This window comes from Balaenoptera ricei, chromosome 11, assembly GCF_028023285.1.
Source record: "Balaenoptera ricei isolate mBalRic1 chromosome 11, mBalRic1.hap2, whole genome shotgun sequence".
In the NCBI taxonomy this organism is placed as follows: domain Eukaryota; kingdom Metazoa; phylum Chordata; class Mammalia; order Artiodactyla; family Balaenopteridae; genus Balaenoptera; species Balaenoptera ricei.
The window spans coordinates 85,674,698-85,698,799 of NC_082649.1; the positions used below are offsets into that span (position 1 = coordinate 85,674,698).

Genomic DNA, 24,102 nt, shown 5'->3' on the forward strand with positions numbered 1-24,102 from the left:
CTATGTCTCACTAAGGTGTCATGCTTGAAAGAGGGGGCAAGACTCATGACCTCGGTTTTTCATGTGGTTTGAGAATTCATCCATTTCTTAGAGCTTTAATATTGCTTAATTTTCATATATTCCTCTGGCGGCTAACTAGACTGTGAATTCATCCAGGCCAGGAACTGGCTTGAAACTGACTCCTCAGTATCTATGCCTGCTTGTTTGCTGAATAAATGAAACCCATTTAGGCCCCCATTTCCTCTCCTTAAAGTATGCCTAGCACAGCTTGGAGGTACGCAGTAAATCCTCCAGGAACAGTAGTGGAGTTAGGGACCAAAGTCAACACGTGAAGGGAACACCTGTAATCCTCATTATCTTTGAAAGTCCCTTAAATCAACCATAAAGTGGAATACATATGATTACTGAATTAAGACCTGCAAAGTACTTAGAACACTGCCAGGAACAGTGGTTAGTAAATGCCACCTCCTATCAGACTCATTAGAAGCCTTACACAGAGACCTGAGCATTTGGAACGAACTGCCTTTAGATAATCCAATTCCTAGTTGTGAACAGGGAAAGAGGTATAACCTTAATGGTTTTCTGCTTACCTGAAGGATTTATGCTATTCTCTTAATATATCAAACCTCAATGCCCTGAACATTTATTTATTTACTTATTTATTTTTATTGAAGTATAGTTGATTTACAATGTTCTGTTAGTTTCAGGTGTACAGCAGTGATTCAGTTTACGTATACACACACACACACACACACACACACACACACACATATATATATATATATAGGTATGTCTATGTGTGTGTGTGTGTATATACATATATATATATATATATATATATATATATATATATAAAATGTTCATTTTCAGATTCTTTTCCCTTATAAGTTATTACAGAATATTGAGTAGAGTTCCCTGTGCTATACAGTAGGTCCTTGTTGGTTATCTATTTTATATATAGTAGTGTGTTTCTGTTCATCCCAAAGCCCTGAACACTTTAAAGAGATGTGACTGTCAATGGAAGGCCTAGAAAAGATAAAAATATATGAAAGCCCCTAACCCAGGGCAGCACAGAGAGTAGGTGCTCAATAAATGTTTGCTGGACTTGAATCTGTGGCTCTACCCAATGGCTACCACTCTCCTGACCTTGGGTCCTGGTCTTATGACCCTTGAGGGGAGTGGTTTGGGGTAGGTGGGGAACATGAGGTAAATGAAATCTGGATAACAAGTGCCTCCGCAGTATTCTTACCCGAAGAGTAGGAAGACGCTCGGCTGCTTGGAGAACAGGGTACCTGCAGCCCGGCAAAGCCCAGGCTTCTCTGCGATCCCCTGTCCGAATCAAAGCTAGTCTGTGTGCTGTGGCCCTGCTCCTTTTGCCCAGAGGCCCGCTGGTACCAGCCACGCAGGTGCTCTGCCACTAAGGCCTTGTGGATGTTCTTGGTGATGTGCTCTGACTTGGCAGCAGCCTTCCTCGACAGCCGGAGAGTTGCATACGGGTTATGGGGCACCCGCTCGACCTCGTCTTCATGACACGACCTGCTGTAGTCCCTTGGGTGGTCATATCCATAGTGTGCGGAGGACTGGTAGGAAGGATTGACACTGTACTGTCCTTCAGTGTCGTTCTCGTACACGTAGCCACCGCTGTAATAGAGATCACACTCTGCATATGGAGTGTACCCGGCAGTGTAGTAATTGGAAGAAGGCTGCTCCTGACTCTTTGAGTAGACGCCATTCCTCACACTATCCTTTTGTGCTAGGTTGGGCATGCTTCCTGAATTTGAAGTCGAAACGTTCTGTTTCTTGGACCTTCTCCGACCCCTGGAGCGAGTGTCCAGAGTTTGGGTGGTGTAACAGGGGCCGGCCACGGGTGTCACGCAGTAATACTCTGTGCTTGACTGGCTGGTATAGGAAGACCCGTCATCCAGGATTTCTGTGCTGCTGCTTCTTTGGGATTTGGAGAGGGAGGGAAATGGCTTATCGTGGTCCATCTCAGAGAGCAGATGAGACTGGGACTCAAGGCTTCCACTCCGCTGGCGGCAGTGCTGAGATGAAGATTCGGGTCTGAAAGAGGAGGAAGCAAACTTGTAAAAGACAAACGAGGAAAGGAGGACCGAGGGAAGGGAAAAGGACACCACGTCGAACGATTTAATAGCTCCTGAACTGCACTAGGATTTTTAAGGTTTCCAAAGCTGAACACGCAACAGAAGCCACTGGGTTCACATGGTCAAAATGAGAAAAGAAATCGATTCTGTCAATTGGGCATTCCACATCCTTCCTTGACAATAGGGAAGATAAACTGATGCTGTATAACCTACATCAAAGCCTAAGAAAAATCCCACATGTCTTTGGAGGGTTCTTTCTTCCAACAGGATAGCAGGATACATAGACTAGGGTGAACGCAGCATTTGTTGGGGAACAGAGTCTGGCTTTGACATTGGAGACATCCGGGTTGAGTTACGGCTCCATCATTTCCCAGCCGTATGAACGTGGACAAGATATTTAACTAATCTCCCTCCCTCCTCTGTAAAATGAGGAAAAAAACAGTATCTAGTATCTCCAGTCAGACTTGTTGTGGGGACTAAATAATATAGTGCATATAAAATAGCACGGCCTTCAGTAAACACTTCAAAATGTTGCTACTGTCATTATCTTCATCCTCACCATTGAATAACAAATGGTAATATCCAGTTGGAAAAATTAAGGCACAAAAAATCCAGTATCTACCCAAACCACGTACATTTTCAAGCACATTTTCTTGGCTCACATATTTGAACTGTTAAGTGCATAGAAAGTGTAGAGCCGTAAAATAAAGTCCCACTGCAGAAAGTGATTAAAAACACAGTGAAGGGACTTCCCTGGTGGCGCAGTGGTTAAGAATCCGCCTGCCAATGCAGGGCACACGGGTTCGAGCCCTGGTCCGGGAAGATTCCACATGCCGCGGAGCAACTAGGCCCGTGCTCCACAACTACTGAGCCTGTGCTCTAGAGCCCGCAAGCCACAACTACTGAGCCCACGCGCCACAACTACTGAAGCCCGCGCGCCTAGAGCCCGTGCTCCGCAACAAGAGAAGACACCGCAATGAGAAGCCTGCGCACCTCAATGAAGGGTAGCCCTTACTCGCCGTAACTAGAGAAAGACCACGCGCAGCAATGAAGACCCAACACAGCCAAATTAAAAAACAAACAAACCACAGTGAAGTAAAATAAAACCTTAAAGCAAAAGTCAACAGAGAGAAAGCAACTGGAATGAAGCCCTCTTACTGCAAGTGGCTGCTGCTGTAGGCGTTCCGGGTGAGAACAGGTGTGGTGGGCACGCTTCGCCCTCCCTGGGGCCGCCTCTCCAGAGTTTTGTAAGGACTGCTGTGTGTCGACAGCATTTCTCTGTGATAGTAAAAAAAATAAAAAAAAAAGAATTCAGGAAATGAGGAGCCACCTAACATTTCTGGCAAACTTGTTATAAGCTGATTAGAAACTTACTGGAGGGGGGGAGGGATAAATTTGGAGCTTGGGATTAACAATACACACGACTATATATAAAATAGATCATCAACAAGGACCTACTGTTGAACACAGGGAACTCTACCCAATATTCTGTAATAACCTATAGGGGAAAAGCATCTGAAAGAGAAGAGATATATGTATATGTATAACTGAATCACTTTGCTGTACACCTGAAACTAATACAACATTGTATATCAAATTACTCCAATACAAAATTAAAAAGAGCCTGCTGTATAAAAAGATAAATAAAATAAAATTCAAAAAAAATAATAAAATAAAATAAAAATTAAAAATAAAATAGATAACCTACAAGAACCTACTGTATAGCACAGGGAACTATACTCAATATTTTGTAATAACCTATAAGGGAACAGAATCTGAAAAAATTACATCTAGGTACAACTGAATCACTTTGCTGTACACGTGAAACTAACACAACATTGTAAATCAACTATACTTCAATTAAAAAAAAAAAAAGGAAGGAAACTTACTGGAAACTGAAGGAATGAGAACATAAAGAGATAATTGGGAAAACTGTCTTTGTGGCTTAGTATCCTGGTGCATCTTAGATGAGTCTTAGGGGAAGCACAAGTGATGTGACTCTGAGTCATAAATATGGAGGAAAAAACTAAAAGACTTTTAAAAAAGGGTGTACTGAATAAAATAGATTGGAAGCAACGAGAGAGGCAGCAAATCCTTTCTCTGTAAACAGCCGCACAGTAAATATTTTTGGCTTTGCGGGCCAGATGATCTCTGTCGCAATGACTCAACTCTGCCCTTGAAGTAAGAGACCAGTGTAGACAATATGTATGTGAATGGACGTGACTGAGTGCCAATCAAATTTGACCGTGGACACTGAAATTAAAATTTCATACAATTTTTATGTCACAAAATATTACTGCTTTTGATTTCCCCTCCAATATTCAAAAATCTAAAACCATGCTTAGCTCATGGGCCATACAAAAATAGGCTGCAGCATGAATTTGGGTAGTGGACTGTCATTCACAGCATCCTTAAATCACTTTGTCTACTTTCCAGCACAGTGAGAACACAGTTTGAAGTTAATGTTTTAATTAAAAATGACTTTCATTACACTCCACTTGTTACAAAAGCATGTCAAGTTCATTGCAAAAAAGTTTAAAACTACAGATAAACAATTAAATGTCCATAATCTGATACCTCAGGTAAGTCAGTCAACACTAAACATTTTCAGATATTTTTACTAAGCATATATACTTATAAGCATTTATACTTTTATTGGGATTAACATACACACACTATTATATATAAAATAAATAACCAACAAGGACCTACTGTACAGCACAGGAAACTATACCCCATATTTTGTAATAACCTATAAGGGAAAAGAATCTGAAAAAGAATACACACACACACACACACACACACACACACATGTATGTATAACTGAATCACTTTCCTGTACACCTGAAACTAACACGACATTGTAATATAACTATACTTTAATAAAAAAAAGCATTTTATACTTTTAACAACAAAAAATGAGATCTTACTGTATATTCTCTTTCAAAACCCACTTAAAAAAACTTGATTTAACATTTTATGTCACTTAATATTCACCTACACTGTTATTTTAATGAGTTTATAGTATTCTATTGTAAAGACTGACCATAATTAAACAATCCACTAGCTGAGCATTTGGGCTGTTTTCATTTGTTACTAGTATAAACAATGCTGTGATAAGCATCCTGTAGTTAATTCAAGAGGAAAAATTCCTAGAAGCGAAATTGCTGGATCAAAGAGCAAACCCATCTTAAGCTATTGGGGATGGAGGCGTAATAATTTTTAAGATAATGATTTTCCCAGTTATAATTCCTCTTGCTGAAATAGCTTTGTTTTCCCTAATATAATAAACACACTTGTCCAGTGTTATCTGATAGGACTTTCTTCAATTATGGAAATGTGCTATATCTGTGCTACCCAATATCAGCCATCAGCCACATGTGCCTATTAGGACTTGAAATGTGGCTGGTAGGACTGAGGAACTGAATTTTAAATTTTATTTACTTTTAATTAAATTGGACAGCACAGCTCTAGACACCTGGATCTCTATTGTTTAAGGCAACAGTTCTTAGATGCTAATCTACAAACTGGGGCTAATATGAGATAAAAGTTTTCACTGGTCTTTGACAAATTAGAAATGTAACAAAATGTAGGTTTTCTTTTCATAAGTGAAAAATTATTTAATCTAAATAATCTTCCTTTATTTTGAGACTAATTTCCATCTTCCCTGAGATGCAATATAATATTGGCTAAAATCACATCACAGGCTTTGGAGTCAGGCTACCTAGGTTCAAATCCCAATTCTGACATTTACTAGTTGACAAACCCAACAAGTGATTCATGCTTTCTGGTCCTTGGTGTACTTATCTATAAATGGTAAGGATGGTAGTAATACAGTCAGGATTGTTGTGAGGATTAAATTTATTAATACATATTAAAACACTTCAAACAGTGTCTGGCACATAGTAAGTGCTCAATAAATGTTAACGTCATATTATTGTTATTATTATTATTACAACGATGACTGTATTTTGGATATGTAAATGTCATTTTTTTTTTTTCATGAAATCATAGTGCTGTTTGTTTGAACATTCTGATTAGGCAAAGTAAAAAGTTGGTAATCCTATCTTGAGCCCTATGTAGAAAAAAAAAACCAAAACTAGTATTGATCCTTGCAGCCAAATTCTGGGAACCATTGGTCTGTCATCTTTTAAAAAGTTATTGCCCTGTTGTTATTGCCCTGATAATATTTACTTGAGACATTTGAGAAGTTGTATTATCTACTTTACAGACTAAAAATATACTGAAGTCCCATTTTCCTTTGAAAGTTCAGAAGTCAGTTCTGTCACTTGGTTTGGTAGAGTGGTATTTAATGACAGTTTCCTGAAACCATGGGTGATGAAACAGAACTTTGGACACTATACACAAATTCAGATTATAATCAATGTTCCCATAATTTAATATAAATCAAATAGACTTTAAAATCAAGGAAACACCAAATACTTTCCAAAAGATCTCTTTAAAAACACTTCCACTTGTTACCAACAATAAATAACTGGGTTAGTTTGTATACTTTGGTTTTACAAGATAACACTTTCTGAAAGAATAAAAAGGATAATGCAAAAATGGGTTGACTATTTTGGAGAAAAGATCTCATAGTGGCAAGGCATTCACCTCACTGATAATGTGACTTCTTACCTGCACTGTCTGGTATCCACAAACTGTTCATTGATGGACGACTTTCTGAAATGGATTCTCTCAATCCCGAGAGACTTGGGAGGAAGAATTCTTGGAGAATGAGGTACTGAACTTGATTGCTGCCCAGCAAGAGTACAGGTGTCACTGGCTATAATAAGTAAATTGAATGAAAGAATAAGTAGATAAATAAAAAAGTAAACAAATACCATGCCAACACCTCCCAAAAAAGAAAGTGGAAGATTTGTCTGGTGAGCAAAGTGGTCTTCCAAAGATGATATTTTTAAAAGTACCTACGTTTCAGGAAATTTATTTTTATATTTTATACAATAGAAAAAAAATGACTGAATGTTCTTGTGGGGCCTGACCCAACTTATGCCAACTCAATAGGTGGCATGCTGAGCAAATAAATCTCTCAGGTGGAATGGGTGATACTATACTATACTTTTCTAGAATTATATTACAGAAAAACCTCAGTGTGTAAGGGGCCAAGAGGAAGCTGGCCTGTAAAGTGGGCCTGGATCAGTTTTGTTCAGCTTTACTTTTAAATTTGTTTGTTTGTTTGTTTGTTTGTTTATTTATTGGCTGTGTTGGGTCTTCATTGCTGCGTGCAGGCTTTCTCTAGTTGCAGCGAGCTACTCTTCATTGCAGTGCACGAGCTTCTCATTGCGGTGGCTTTTCTTGTTGCGGAGCACAGTCTCTAGGTGCACCGGCTCAGTAGTTGTGGCACACAGGCTCAGTAGTTGTGGCGCACAGGCTTAGTTGCTCCGTGGCATGTGGGATCTTCCCGGACCAGGGCTCGAACCTGTATCCCCTGCATTAGCAGGCAGATTCTTAACCACTGCGTCACCGGGGAAGCCCTGTTCTGCTTTACTTTTAACGTTCTTAGGCCTCCTTGGCTGACCAAAGGCTCATCCTATCATTATAAGTGATGAATCTGATTTATGGTGAGTCATTAGGGAATTGTTGTGTCTCCCACTGGTATCTGTATTTCCAAAGAGGAATGGCAAACGTGATCAAACCTCAGCTCAAAGGAAGAATTCTGAAATGGTAGACTTTCATGAACCATTCCGTTTGGGGGAAGATAAAGCAGTAGGGGTTAGTGGTTCCCCCAAATTCTTTAAATCACATCAAAAAGATAGTGAGCTCCTCTGCTTAACCACAAGGAAGGGATTACAAGGAAATACTCTATCACTTGACATGAAATCCATTCCATCATGAAATATGTTGACCACAGGTCATTACAATAGATACAGTCTACCTCTAGGAAACCAACATAATGACATGTAACCCAATTACTAAAATGTGTGTTTCTTCCTAAGAAAAATAAAATAAACTCCAACTTAACTGGAATAAGTAGACAGTGATAAACTCTACATTATTTCCTGGTAGTGTAGTGTAGCCTACACAACACTAATTTCCCGGTTTTGGCTTTGGACACTAAATATATAAGATGTCACCAGTAGACAAAGCTGGGTGAAGGACTCTGTATTACTTATGCAACTTCTCTATAGTTAACTTCAAACGTTAAAAAAAAAATCCTACAGAGCCTTACAAATCCTTATCAAGATACCTATTCACTCGAGTTATGGTACTCTGATTCCCTGAAGTCATGTGATTTGTACAGTACTGTATTTAATGCTGAGCTAACCTGTGTAGAAGTTAATCCTAATACCCCGTTCCCAGCCATTCTGCATAAATGTAAGTTAGCTGTCTACCTTTCCCAAAAGAAAAATAAACAGACTTTACTTAACTCAAAAATATTCTTAATATTTCAGAATATATAACATTTTAAACTGAAAAGGGGGAGCTACTTACGGTCATCATAGGTGGTAGTGTCAGACAAGGAGCTACTTTCTGATGGGATTATGTCTTCTGTGAATAAAATAAACTGCCTTTAGTATAATGGTGCATTTGGACACCCCTAATAGTTCAATAAAACCCTTTCCAATGGAGTGCATCTTATTTTTATTTAGATAAACACAACTAATTACAGTGCATTAGGAATAGTTAACTATTGTAAGAATGAACTCATTGACTACTGAAGGTATAAACATCTTATATACCATACAAATATTACATTGGATTATTTATTAAAGTGGAACAGAGTTTGAGAACGGTCCTTTGAGAATCTACTGTACTAGGATAGTACAGGATAATTTAGGATAATTTATTTAGGATAATTAATTTAGGATAATTTATTTTTTTGAGCCCTCCCCTGAAGAGAAGGGCTTTTTCTTGATAGAGTGTGGTGGTCACTTGTGGTGCATAAGCTTCTCAATCAGACCAGGGTTTCTTAACAGTGGGTGGCACTACTGACATTTTGGACTGGACAATTCTTTGTTGCGGCGGGGGGGGGTTGGTGGAGGAGGGTGGGTGCTGCCCTTTGTATGGTAGGATCTCCAGCCTCCACCACTGGATGCCGGCACCTCCCCACCCTCAGTTTTGACAATCAAACATGTCTGCAGACATTGCCAAATGCTCCCTGGGGTGCGAAACTGCCCCTGAGTGAGAACTACTGAAACAGCCAGACCTGGGTTCACATCCTGGTTCTGTCACTTACTGGCTCTGAGACCCAGGGTAAATTACTTAATCTCTCCAAGCATCATTTGGCTCACCTCTACAATAGGGATAAGAATAGTACCTAGTGTTTAGTGAGCATTAAATGACGTAATAGATGTAACGCCCTTAGCCCCGCTCCTGGCACAGGACAAAGGCTCAATAAATGTTAGCTATACTTACTACTTTGGTTCCCTAAACACAGCATTCTGGTGAAAGAACTCTGGTGGTTGAAAATGCCCATAATGATCTGATTATTACTGGTGCCCGTCAAATGTTACAAAATGGGTTTAGCAAAAAGGGATATCTCAGATGTTTATGTGCTCTGGCAAATCATTCCATACTCAGTGTCAACGATGGGCAAGGTTACAGGCAAACACGACACCTCAGTGTAAGCTTCAAAGCCATTATGAAGTGAATCTCCACATCCAGTCTCAAATGTTAATCTCTATCAGAGCCAGGAGGACTGTCTCTTAATTGCACACACAGCAGAGCTTGAAGGCGAAATGCCAGTAGAGTCAGCTGTCAGGCAGGCTTTAAAAAAATCCCCCTGATATATGCTCAACCACTGGCACCAGTGCTGCCCAAATGTCCGTTACTGAAAAGGATAACATTTGAATCTTACACAGCTGGGGATGAATGGGCCACAACAAATGGCTATGAAAGTTAAGTGCACTGCTAATCATTCATCTCTGTAGGTCCAGAATGTGGCCACTGACCAGGCCAACTGGATTTCGCATTCAGAGTCAAAGCCATCCTAAATTCCCCAGCTGTAGTTGACGCACACTTGTGTGTTGATATCTGTGCATTCACTTTCCAAAAAGCCGTATCTCTGCTTTGCAAATCAAATGCTCTGAAGCCGAGTACACTTTAAACCTGATTACCATATTTTGGCAAATCTAAGACGTATAATTACTTGATGTCCCAGTAAAAAAAGAAAAAGTACTGCCGATCATAACTGTAGCACTCCATCTAGTACAAGAATTATCCCAATTTCACAGATGTTTAAATGGGAAAAAAAAAAAAAGTCTTGGAATCAAAGAAATAGAATCGTATTTCAACCAGTGATCAAGGCTGAAAATCGTGCTAATAAATATGGAAGGCCAATTGGACTTGAAATCGACCTAAATGAGATTTTTTTCAGTTTACTTTTTTCCTGAATATTAAAGTTTTAGATATATAATGTTGAGAATTTTGAAAATATGAAAGAGAATTAGGAAGAAAATTAAGTGACATGAAATTCTACAGCTATTAATATTTTGAACTCTTTCCCAACCAGTCTTTGTGTGTACATAATTATACAATGTCAGGACCATGTTATGGTTACAATTTTGTATTCTGCCTTCTGCATTTCATAATATAACATGAACATATGCCCATATCTTTAAATAGCCTCCATAAATGACAATAATTGTAAGAGCTCTTTTCTATCCACATATGTTGGATAGGTCCTTAAGAAAATGTATGGTCTGCTGCATTAAAAACCTTTGAGAAACTACTAGGTAGGGCCCAGCTCTCTTAATATCCTGTGTTTTCAAATGTATTTCTTGCAATGACATCAGGCCAGTTAAAGGTGAATCCGTCTTATTAGGAACCAATATTGCTATGAAAGCTCTTTCATGCTGAAAATTAAAGCAATGCAATAGTATAGTATTACAATAGTAAGAAGGTCACTAAAAACCAAGTTAACATACTTGTAAGACTGAAATTCCAAACCGTTTTTATCCTAAGAAACTCATAATTAATCCTGTTCTTTCTTTTGTCTCTTACCAAATGAACTGGTTTGGAAATCGTACGTTCCATCAAGAGGATTGACTTATGTGACTCTAAAAAACCTTACTAATTACTAACCTGGTACGATAACTGTTGCTTTCTGGCTGGGTTTCTTTCCACATCTAATTCGGTATTCATTTATTGCATTTTCAATCTCCTGAAGCTTTTTCACTGCATCTGTGTAATCTTGCTTTCGTTTTTTCTTCACAGTTTTACAAAGATCTGGCTCGTTGGCAAGTTTCTTTGCAGCTTCAACCAGCTTTTGCTGTATTAGGAAATTGCTCTCCAGTTCTTGCAAAGCAGGGTCCTGCATTTACATGATGATACTGTTTTATTTTTATGGACACACACAGTCACTGTGATATGTACTAGATAATAAAATTTCTCTTTCTCATGCGTTCTCAAATCAGATGCTCTCTGAGAATAAAATCTTCCTAAGTTTTACTGCTTAGGTATTCTCAAACACTTTTCTAGAAGACAAGACCTCCCTCCTCCATTTACTTTAACTGAACAGTCCAACTCTCTGTCCTTTTCAAAGAAGGGAATGGCCTTCCATTCATTCAGTTGGTTGGATGAAGATCATATTCTTCAAGAAGGGATTCTTCACCCAAGATTCATAGCCAGAGAATGCTATATTCACATGCACAGCTTTAGAAACAGATAAATTGAGGGTTGATTCCTCTTTCTGGGTGATTCCTGGTTGCATGACCCTGGACATATTGCTTAATTTTTAATGCTTCGATTTTTTATCATTTGTAAAATGGAGATAACACCCACCTTATGAAAGTATGGTGAAGATTAAAGGAAATAATGTATGTGCATTGCTTAGCTCAGAGCTGGGTATACAGTGAACACTCAATAAATAGCAATGCTCACTTTATTATTAATGGAAACTGCTATCATTTTCTAAAGCCAAGATGGCTAAACTTCTGCAAGAAACACGAGTAGGGTCACACTGTCTGATGTCATGCAGATGAGAAAGTACCCTCTATATTGGCTAACAAATCTTTTACCTTTATTATACCCAAGTGCTATACATGTGTTATCTCATTGAATACTCCTTGCATCCCTCAGAGGGAAGAACAATCATTACCCCTATTTTATTGATGAGAAAACCCAAGAATTGAGACTTCACAGAGGGTCAACGATTTGCCAAAGGCTACTTGATTTTAAGTGGGAGACTCTAGTGCTGGAAGTCTTAATTCTTATAATAATACTTCTCAATTTATAAACATTTAGAGTTCCTTTAGTGCTCTTTCTGTTTGGCGGGGTAAAGTCATGAGAGAGAACTCAATTTTAACTAGACTGTGCATGAAAGAAAGAATTCAACTTGGTCTCCATGATCACTTTGAACTGATGAGATAAAAATGTACAGCAGTAACTCAAAAACCAAAGGAACAAGTCAGCCACACTGAACTGACAGCATTTCTGTCTCACTGTTGATAGACACGCTCAGAGCTGGTGCTCATACCTCTTCACTCGGCAGCAAGTTGTCATCTAATTTGAATGCGGTACCTACACGCCTTCTGACGTGAGGAGCTTTCTCACCTACGTTCAGTGGATACTCCTTTGGCATTTTGCCTGTGAGCTCCTGTAAAACAGGACAGAAGCGAGAGGGGGGTCACTGACCCTGGCTGGAATTGTCCAACACAATTTGAAATGCTCACCAAGAGCGGAAGACACTCACAGCCTCCCGCAAACAGATCTTCTTAAGTTCTTCAACTTTTTTCAGAAGTTTTTCTTGCAACAGCTTTTCCTTCTTCTTGAGTTCAAGGATTTTCTCTCTCTTTTGCTCCTCATTGACTTCCGAGTCTTGAGAACCTGGGGGGGGGGGATTGGGAGGCAGCGCGGAGAAGGTTTATACAAGGCATGTTTCCTTCCTTTTTAAAGGACAAGGGATTTTTAAGCCAAATCTGCTGTTTAATAATAGTTTATTTCTTTTCCCCTTGTTTCTGAACATAATAAAAGGAAACTGGAGAACATTTTCTCATGCTTCCAAGCATCAAACAGAGCCTGGTAATAATATATGCCTTTTGCATTTTGGCTCAGTCATTTTAGAAGCAATGATAAAATGCTTAGTGTTTCAGACACAGCCAAGGAAAAAAATCATTTTTCTGAGCAGGAGAGAAGGTAAGATGTTCCTTGAGATAGCTGTTTAGAATCTTCTTTTAGAAAGTAAGCAAGGCAAAGGAATATTCTGTGCTTCAGGTTCACAAGCTGACAATGGGATTTAGACGAGAAATTATTTTTAGTGAAGTTACGTATACTTAGTGAGACTCTTATCCAAAATTTCTACAGAGGAAGGGTTTAGGGGCAAAAATCACTTTTGGGGGGTGAGGTGGGTTCGAAGGCTGTGGTCATGGTTCAATTTATGTTAAATGGAGAATTAGACAACCGTTTGTATCAAAAACTACATATTGGGGAAAGAAAAAGCTTATGAACCTTATGGGGAGAAAATATTCTTGCAAGCTACCCTGAGGCACTCACTATTTTAGCATCTATTGTTAATTATACAACCTGACTTTACTATTTAACTTTCTTCATACTCTTTTAAAAATTAATTTCAAAATTTATTCAAAACCGCAATATACTGTAGGTTTCATATGCTTATTTATTCCCAAAATAATGGGTTAAAAGATACATTTGAAAGTGGTGTACAACCAAAAAAATATGAAATAAGATAAAGATCGCTTGCACGCTCTCTAATCCAAAAATATTACCTGAGGAGATTAAACTGCCGTTGCTTGCCATGATGAACTGACTTTTTGCCTCTAGTGTCACCATTTTGGAGACCCTTGGTGTTCCCATCTCAGTCAAATCCATTGCAATATCGTCTAAACTCCTGGCTGAAGGAATTTTTGCCTAATATAACATTGAAATGGAATTCATTCGGTTAAACCTATTTCAAATTAATAAAGCAATTCAGTTACTATGGGATAAAAATGTCAACACAGAGGACAATATAGAATTTTTATATACAAAAGTGATATTTTTCAGAACAAAAATATAAGATTTCAGCTTTGCAGTTAAAACGTTTTAGTAACTAGGCATGATTCCTTCTCATGGTATAGTTCAATCATTAACATTAAAACATCCTGAGTGTACACACATACATGCATGCCAAAAATTTGGCACATCTTACAGTTTTCAGATCAGGTTATACGTTGCCCATTTTTTTAAATGTAAGAAAAATTAAAACAATTGGTAGTAAAGTTTAAAAAAACAAAACTCGAGGAACAAAAACCCATGTGCTTGCATCTTTTCTGAGAAAGCTTATCTTGCGAACACAAAGCCAGTGAGGGAGAGGACTTTGTCCTTATAGAAATGCTTCTAGTTACTTACTTTGCTTTGCTTCCGGTCCAAGTAAAACTGATGCTGACTAATTGCCATTACCCAGATGGACTTGATGAGAGAAGAGTTCGCATACCACGTTTGCACAAAGAGGCCACTTTGCCCAAAGGTTCTTCTGGATACCGAAATCCTGAAAGATTAAGGAAAGCACTCAAATGATCTGTCTCTGGCCCAGCACAACATAAAATGTATCCAGTGGGTAATGTTGTAACAAAGCTTCTCCTTAATTGTTTTGGCTCTGCCATAACTCTTTTGCTGTCAGGGGCCAAGCTTCTGATTTTCTCCTTTTATGAGAAAACCACTCACACCTGGGTAATAGCTCTCTGTAAAAGCAGCATATTAAACAACACATTCACACACTCAAAAGCAGATGAGAAAATGGGAAGAGAATTTGAAAAAGAACAGATACATGTATATGTATAACTGAATCACTTTGCTGTACACCTGAAACTCATACAACATTGTTAATCAACTATGCTCCAATGTAAAATAAAAATTAAAAAATAAATTAACTTAAAAAAGAAAATGATTACTAACTAATATACCAACTGTATAATATTTTAGAAAAACCTAAGTCTAGTATGGTCATGTGCATAAATACACACATTCTGCATTCTGTATAGAAGCATGATATTGGAAATTATAGAAATTAAATATTTTTTTAAAAAGCAGATGAGAATTAGCCACATTAGAGGCTGTAATAAAAGCATTTAGTTAAAGACCATAGCATGTGTGATCATCACAGAAGGCGGGAATAAATGTGATAATATTTTAAAGACAAAGCAACCAGGATCTGCGGGGTCAGCACCTTCCTTAAGGTAAGAGAGCATCTCAGGTCTACGTAGAATTGTCTGGCTCTGGCACTATCAGAGGATGAACATAATAAAATTATGCACGTCCAGAACTGGTCCAGAGTACTGCTTATGCACCAGATGAAAAGAGGAGAGAGGGTCAGAGTAAGGAGAGGGCAAGAGAGAGAAAGATGGGGGGAAGGCAGACACTGTGTAGGGGTGAGGGTGGGAGAAGGGCACCAATGTCCTTTGTAGGAATTTGCCTTATCTCTTTGGGTCATCTTTTTGTCACAGCTGTTTCCTCCATCCCTCAGACCTCCAAATATCCATAAACTTATCTGAAAAGCAACCGCTGAGGGCCGATAAGGAATTCCTCTGAGGAACTTGGAAAGCCTACATCCTGACTTCAATTCATGTAGATAATTTAGCAACTTTTTATTTAAGTGACCAAGAATACCAAACTTGAAAATGAGCAAAGGATCCGAATAGACATTTCTCTAAAGTAGATATACAAGCGGCCAATGAGCCCGTGAAAAGATGCTCAGCATGCAAATTCAAAGCAGTATGAGCTTATCACTGCACACCACCAGGATGGCTATTCACACACACACACACACACCTAAAAATAACAAGTGTTAGGGAGAATGCGGAGAAAATGAAACCATGCACATTGCTGGTGGGAATGTAAAAGGGTGTAGCCTCTTTGGAAAACAATCTGGCAGTTCCTCAAAAGGTTAAAGAAAGAGTTACCATTTGATCAAGCAATTCCAATCATAGATATATACCCAAGAGAAATGAAAACACGTGCACATGAATATTCATAGCAGCATATCTGGATAGTCACCAGGCTCATACAGAAAAAAGTCTGTGATCCTCACCTCCGTGGATCGTGAACTTCCACAGCAAACTTTTTCTCACGGAAATATAAGTTCTCCAGCTGTTTCCACTGGAATAACTAAGAAATGAAGACAACAGAAAAGCCACACAGCTTTAATTAATGTTAACTTTTACTAAACCTAGAAATCAGCTTAATAATGAAAAAATCAAGAATTAAGACTGAGAATTAAGATTAAGAATTAAGCACTAAGATTAGGCATGAATATGTAATGCAGTCTTTTTACAAACCAACTATAACGTGAAACCTTTTTCTGATGGTAATCTTCACCTCATCAATCTTCCCTGAACAATAAAACCAGGCAACTGTGGGGAACATGCATACTATTTTTCCTCTGACTCAACTAAATAAAAGGGTAAGGAAATCGTAGATTCCAGTAAACCCATGCCTTCTGATCAAAGACGTTGACTTCATATTTAAATGGAAACAAATTCAAAGGGATGTCTCAATAAGACCACAGATTAAATTCAAAAGAATGCAAAGTGAAAGTAAAATGGAACCCCAAGCAGGGGTGATTCTCCGAGATACCAGTTTCCCGCCTACAAGTGTTCCTCTAAATGGGACACAAACTGAGCACTCGGAATTGGAGGCAGGGTAGGGTGGGAGTGAACGCTGACACTGACCTCTTGGTTTCTGAGCTAGAGACTCCAGCTTTTGTAAATAGAACCCATTTCTACTGTTGACATTCTAATGCTACACTGGGTGTTATTTGCCAGTTGGTTGGGAGAAACAGAACTTACTGGCAGTGGGCATCTGAAATCTAAATAACTTGTGAAAAGCAGCTCATTCACAGAACTGAGTGTGCCCTGCTGCATTTTCTGGGTTCATTCCCAACCCCTCACGTTAACCTGAGCCCCTGCTTGTCCTTTTAACTTTGACTTCATAGTTGAATTCCTTTTCTCCATCCCAGTCTTGATGATCAGAGAAATACTAGCACAGCGATTTCATTCCATTATTAGACTTTGGCTGGATTTTTAAATTATGTTCAAAGAATCTTCAAAAAGCATTTTAATCACCAAGATAGTAACTTCTCTGCAATGCATGATCAGCAAAACCATTTCCTGGGGTACGGGAACCAACACTTTTCACCAACATGTAAACCTCATGTTGGGACTTCCCTGGTGGCGCAGTGGTTAAGAATCCGCCTGCAAAGGCAGGGGACACAGGTTCGAGTCCTGGTCTGGGAGGGTCCCACGTGCCGCGGAGCGGCTAAACCCATGGGCCACAACTACTGAGCCTGTGCTCTAGAGCCCACGAGCCACAAGTACTGAGCCCACGCACCTACAGCCTGTGTTTTACAACAGGAGAGGCCACCGCAGTGAGAAGCCCGCGCACCGCAACAAAGAGTAGCCCCCTCTCGCCGCAACTACAGAAAGCCCACGCAGCAACGAAGACGCAACACAGCCAAAAATAAATAATAAATAAATTAATTAATTTTAAAAAAAACAAAAAACCAAAACCTCATGTAGAGGAACAGCACGAGCTAAAGGTTCCTGTGTACACACAGCTGGAAGACAAACGTTTTCAAACTGGACCCCCAGTCCCAAACCGAGTAAAATAAACCAGCACCCACTAAGAACACAGCCCTTCATGGTCTGAACACGTAGTGTCTGTAACTACAACCATCACCCAGGTAGAAAAAGGAATTTGTGAGAGCTTAAAGCTACATACCGATTTTCTAAAATGTCCATAGGTTTGAGGCTTTCATTTCTTTTAATCCCAAGGTTCCAAAAGTGGGACAGAAATGGGAAGGAAAAGTCCGAGGTGCTCTCTCCCCGCCCCCCCCACCCCCGTCCTGGCCGGGCAGCTCCGGTGAGTTCTGAATGGAGTTTCCTAAGACACTTAGGTGTAACTCAATTTCACAAACCGAGCCTCCCACGGCTGACACCCTAATGACATCAGCAACTCCACCGAGTGACATCACCCCAGTTCCACTCCTTCTTTGATCAGGAAGAGGACAGCTTAAGTTCTCTCTAGCAGATTTTCCCAGGACAGAGACACATTTTTCAAACGGGGTACAGGGTAGATTCAGATGGCTGTTTCCTGGGAAGTAAGCTGCTTTGAATCCAGGCACAAACTTCACTAGAGGCTGGGTAAGGGAGACATTGCTCCCCCGTTTTACTCACCCTGGACGCGAACAGGTTTGACAGGAAGAGCCACAATGCAGCTCAGCTGTGTTTTCCTTTGCGTCCATTCCCACACACATAAAACCAGGGCCAGACTTGAAACCTGATCTCTGAAAGCCGCAGCCTCTCCCTCTTATCACTTACAAACGTGAGATACTAGCGCTTTTGCCAGCAGACGGACAGCAGACAGTCCCCATGCAAGCAAAAACCCTACTTAAAAGGTGAAGGGTTTCAGCTAATTTAAAGAGTGAAATAATTAGATGGCAACTGGGTTTGCAAATGAAGTTACGGGAAGGAGACTGCATTTTTAAGTCTGAAAGGCAAAGCCATTTCCCCACCTGAAATCTTAAGTTTTTGCAGGGAATTCCCTGGAGATCCAGTGGGTTAGGACTTGGTGCTTTCACTGCTGTCGCCCAGGTTCGATCCCTGGAAAGCTTTTGCAAAATGTAATTTCATATATGTGCCTGTAATAGTATAAATGAAGAGGAATGGCACAAACTTCCTTCGTGATAGCGGTTGGGGACGATAGAATGTATGAGGGGTAAATGGCACAGAAAACTTCAGTGTTACCAGTCATGTCTGATTTACTTGATTAATAAAAATAAGATGAAGTAAATATAACAAAATATTAGTAATCGTCAATTTAAGTGGTTATGCAGGTGTAGTCACATTCTTGGTATTCCTGTATTTTTTTAATTTCTAAAAATTAAAATAAAAAAGTTTGTATAAAATGAACAAAGGTTGGTCTGTTTCATACAAGAGTGAGATTTCCACTCCCTAACCATTTGGGAGGCCTACATTTTAGGCATGTATTACCTTTATGATTCTTATCAATGTTTGAAGTTGCTAGGAAAACACTTCTAACTGTAGTTGCTCTTGATCTAGCTGGCAGCTGGAAATAAGCTAGTTTTTCTTTTGAAATTTCTGACATCATTCTTCTATCGTGCTTTTAAATTACCTTGGAGTTCTCCATCTCAGAGAGCAGGATAAGGCTCTGAAAATGGCAATGGAGCCGAGGTAAAGTGGATTCCATTGCTCATGCAACACGCCTAGGACAGCACCTGGCACATAGCAGGCAGCTGCCCGATCTTCATTCCTGTCCTTTTTGTACTTAAGTGTTTTCCTTAAAGGGTAAATAAAAGGCCCCCCTCTGGTCAAAATCACTCAAGATTTTGGACTAACGGAAGGATAAGAGGAAAATGCCAAAGAAATATCCACCAGGCTGACCTGACTTGTCAGGGCCTCTGTATTACAGAAATGGCCTGACAGGGAATTCCCTGGCGGTCTAGTGGTTAGGATTCAGCGCTTTCACTGCCGTTGGCCCGGGGTTCAATCCCTGGTCAGGGAACTAAGATCCCTGCAAGCTAAGCCATGCAGCACAGCCAAAAAAAAAAAAAAGAAAAGAAAAGAAAAAGAGAGAAATGGCCTGACATATAAGGAATACTCTAAATCACCTGAAAGATGAAGAAGGGTTACAAGAAACCATTTAAGAAAAAAGAACAAAATTCAAAGGAAGGTAGAAGGGAGCAAAGTATGCTTCACATTCTCCACTGTTTGGAGAACACTGGTACCCATACAGAGTAGGACTCTTATACAGTATGATGTCTTACAGGATAGAACAAGACTATTATATATATTATATTATGTGAATGTGTATGTATAAACAAAATTTGTAATTTTCATATTAAAACAGAAAAAAAAATTTGCCCAAGACAAAATTCCCACTCCTGGAGATTTGGGGGATGGGTGGGTAGGAGAAGAGGAGTTTTATTTGCTTTGCAACACAGAGTTATGAGCCTGAAACTGCACTGTTTTCTAAAGTGATCATTAAACAAGCATAATGACAATCATTAATTAGTATTTATTGTTGTTTATGTAGCACTCACTAGTAGGGATGAGTTTGAAATTGTGTTGTGTTTAGAATTCATGGTGTTAGTAATGAAAGGAAATACTTGCACGGCGACAATAAAACCATCAGTTAGGTCTTCCAGACTTCTTTCTACTCTACTCTCATCTAGAATGATTAGTTGTGCCCTTTAGCATCAAAAGAAGGAAGTAGATAGCAAGAGATGAAATAATAGCTGGGATTAACTTTGAGATTACAGAATAAATAAACAAAGAGATAAACCAAAAAAAGTCAAAGAGGAGCAATGTGAACAATGATAGTAACAAAGAGATAATCAAAAAAACTACAACAGGAAGAGAATGTTTCCTTAGGTCACAGATCACCTTGTCTTAAAAAAAGAAAGTGTCAAAAATTTAATAACTGACACAGAAAACCAAAGCTGAATCAAATCTTATTTTAAAAGTGAACGTGTGTAAAATGCCGTAGTCAGAATCTATTCCCTTTATCCTTAGATGTAAAGGAAGTTGACGGTTTTAGAATAATTTGCCACGCGTTATTTAATGAGATGCATGGGTTGAATATTTAAGCCATTTTGTTGAAAACTAAATAAACCTCAGTATTTAGTTACTGATAGCCACCCACTATTACAGCCTTAAAGAACTGGAAGAAATCACCTCCTTCTCCTTCCTATGCTACAATCACACTGGTTCCTAAACATCTGAGGCCACTGTCAAACTTTAGGAAAAAAGACTATAAGGAAAAGCAGAGGGGACTTTCAGGAAACTGGGAGTCACATACTTAAGTAGCTCTTGGAGTCCTTTACACATTCCTCTTCAATTAACAAATATTTCTTGTCCACCTTCTATGCGTGAGGTCCTGTTCTTGCTGGCAGATAATAGCCAGGTCCCCTTCCTTGTGATGCTTACCTGAACCAACTGGACCACATCAGACTGCCTTGGTTTACATGCTGATTTCACCACATGCGCTTTATTTGGCAAGCTGCTTAACTTTCTTGAGTCTCAGTTTCCTCATCTGTAAAATGGGACCAACAACGCCTGCCTCAGAGGGTTGTTGGAAGGGTTTAGTGAGATTATGTTTATGAAGCACTTAGCACACTGCCTGGCTCAGAATCAACATTTAGTAAGCGATAAAGCTAGCTGCATCTGTTAGGAAGGACCCTCAGTCCAATTCCCTTATTTTATCATCTCTTCTGAAGATGGAGGAGAGCCACTTAACAGCAGAAAGAAAACTAGAAACTGCTGTCTGGATCCCACATCTGTCTTTCCACTGATGAGAAACAGCCAAGTTATTCTGTTGACACTTCCATGTCCCTCAGATTTCCAATTCTATGAGCTTCAGCCTCTGTAAAAACTGCTGTATCTCTGTTGATTTCATTGGTGGTTTCCTGATACACCCTCTAGGTAGGAAATCTGTTCACTGTTCCTGTATCACAGAGGTCATAGAGGAGGTACGTGAGAATGGGTCAAAGGCACGCCCACAGGGAGATGCAATGGCAGCAAGCTAGCAAGCTCCCTCCTGACTGGAGTACCCAGAAAAGAAGAGACATGCCCTAGCATGTACAAAAATGCTGAGGAGTGTGACCCACTACCAGCAAGGGGGACCTTCGGGGTAGTGAAAGACAAGGAAAAGTCTTGGACAGAAAGGATGCACTGTCTCTTTGAATCTTGATGGATTGAAAGTAGACAGCACCCAAAGGTTTAACACTAGGCAATGACAGGAAAGACATCATCAGAGTCTTGGGTTTTTTTGTAATAGCACTTATAATACAGGTTAATCATTTAACTGCAAATTCACTTGGAAATGACTAAATTTGGGATAGTAGCAGCGTGGTGTATGACTGTATATCAAATAATTACTCACATAGGGTGATTCCCCTGCTGTAACTTGAAGCAAAACAAGATCACTGTATTATTGATTTATTCTTTTTTCATTTTAAAAAAGTTACACTTGATGAGTATACTGTTAGTACTCACAAGCCAGCTAGCAGATCTGTTTTGCCTCCTGGAGTACCAAAAAATTAGAATTTTGCAGGATGATGAGCTTTGAGAAAGCCAAATTGACCTACCTTCTATCCAGCTAGCCATCTTTCGACCAAATATTTATGTGACTGAGAATGAGTCTTCCCAACAACCTTATGGGGAGGTACTACATTTAGCCCCATTTCACAGAAGAGAAAACTGAGGCTCAGAGAGGTTTAATTGGCCAAGGTCCCAAAGTTAAATAGGGGCAGATCTGGGATTCACACCCAAGCACAACCATGGCTCCAAATTCCCCAGTTACCAGAGCACACTATCCTGCCTTTCTTACTTGGGAAGAGTATTCTATGGAGATTGTTATGTTAACCAAAAAAGAAAGAAAAAAAGAGTAATTCCCAGTTCAACCTCATAGGAAGAAAACGGCAGCAATTACGACAGCCATTTGCAGAAAAGAACTCTTGAGTCTCTCATGTTTGACTTAGACTAGTGGTTCTCCACCAATGATGATTTCTCTTCACTTCCCACCCTCACCCACAACTCCCAGAACATTTGGCCATGTCTGGAGACATTTCTGGTTTATCCCACTGGAGGGGAGGCTGCTACTAGCATCTTGTGGTTAGAGGCCAGAGATGCTGCTGAATATCAGACCATGCTCAGGACAAAATGATCTGGCCCAAAACATCAATAGCGCAGAGAATGAGAACACCTGACTCAGAGGATAATTTCTGGCAACATAACTATGCTTTGGTGGGTGAAGTGTGTTGATGAAGAAGATAAAATTTTTGCTACAAAATAATGAATTTTGGATTTCTCTTTTTCTCAACTAGGTATGTCTTTAGGAACAAATAGATGTCTGGATTGTTTTCTAAATGCAAATGTTCCCTCCCAGAAGGACTTAGAACAACTGATCAGACTACAAGAGGCCATGTTCTCAATGCCCGGGAACACACCAAATGGTACACTCTCAGGTAGAGAAAATTACTTTTTCAGATGTGATGTGATAACCCTTCACACATAAAACATCAGGTCTTAAACGCAAGGAGTGAAACATTCTGAGTATTTTTGGAAACGTTTAGACAAAGATGTCCTGGGTATCAGAAAATGCAGGATATAAAAATCTGACCATCTAAGAGGATGTCACCTCATATAAATTCCCTCTGTGGCCAAATCTCTAACCTCTCAGAGCTGATCTAATGACTTCTGTTAGTACTTGCAATAGAGCGCTCACTGCACGTATATGGTATAACCAGGGCTGACCTGTCGCTCAGAGACACCTGCATGGCCCTTCTGGATGTTTACAGCTGGCATCCCTCCTCACAGGTTGGTACCTAGTCTGCTTATTAAATATTTTCAATAAAAATCTCTAATTTTGAATATGATTTTGTCTTTCCAGATGGGTTGTCAGGTCCTTGATGACCGGGACTGGGCTTTTTCCTTAAACGAGATAAAGAATATAAAGTAGGGGACTTCCCCAGTGGTTCAGTGGTTAACCACCTTCCAATGCAGGGGACTCGGGTTCGATCCCTGGTCGGGGAACTAAGATCCCACATGCCGCGGGGCAACTAAGCCCGCGGGCCACAACTACTGAGCTGGCGCGCCTCAGCTAGAGCCCGTGTGCCGCAAACTACAGAGCCCACGTGCTCTGGAGCCCGGGCGCCACAACTAGAGAAGAGAAAATCTGCACGCCACAACTACAGAGAAGCCCATGTGCCATGATGAAAGATCCCGCACGCCTCAACGAAGACCCTGCGTGCTGCAACTAAGACCCAACGAAGCCAAAAATAAGTTAAATAAATAAATAATAAATAAATCTTTAAAAAACTATATAAAGTACTATAGGGCCCTTGCAGACAGAACGGGCTCATTATTTTTTTTTTGGAAAAATATCAGAGTACATTGCACTTTGCTAAGAGATTTGCTCCTGAAGGATGAATGAATTAAAACCAAACCGATCTTTGGTTATAAGTACAGAATGAAGAAAACTTTACTGTTTATGCCCCGTGATAGAAAAAATTTTCACCATGCTT

The 24,102-nt window shown here is 39.6% G+C and overlaps 1 protein-coding gene across 4 annotated transcripts in view; it reads right to left on the reverse strand.

Moving 5' to 3' along the window:
- Positions 1-24,102, reverse strand: part of FRMD4B (FERM domain containing 4B) — a 347,737-nt gene that overhangs the window by 8,009 nt on the left and 315,626 nt on the right. For all 4 annotated transcript variants that reach the window (XM_059940166.1, XM_059940162.1, XM_059940164.1 and 1 more), the window contains 10 exons: positions 16,090-16,166; positions 14,412-14,550; positions 13,790-13,931; positions 12,757-12,890; positions 12,541-12,660; positions 11,148-11,376; positions 8,556-8,612; positions 6,741-6,888; positions 3,261-3,380; positions 1,250-2,061 (listed from right to left, as the gene is read on the reverse strand). In XM_059940166.1, coding sequence (XP_059796149.1) covers positions 1,250-2,061; positions 3,261-3,380; positions 6,741-6,888; positions 8,556-8,612; positions 11,148-11,376; positions 12,541-12,660; positions 12,757-12,890; positions 13,790-13,931; positions 14,412-14,550; positions 16,090-16,166 — 1,978 coding nt within the window. The remainder of the gene's footprint in view (positions 1-1,249; positions 2,062-3,260; positions 3,381-6,740; positions 6,889-8,555; positions 8,613-11,147; positions 11,377-12,540; positions 12,661-12,756; positions 12,891-13,789; positions 13,932-14,411; positions 14,551-16,089; positions 16,167-24,102) is intronic.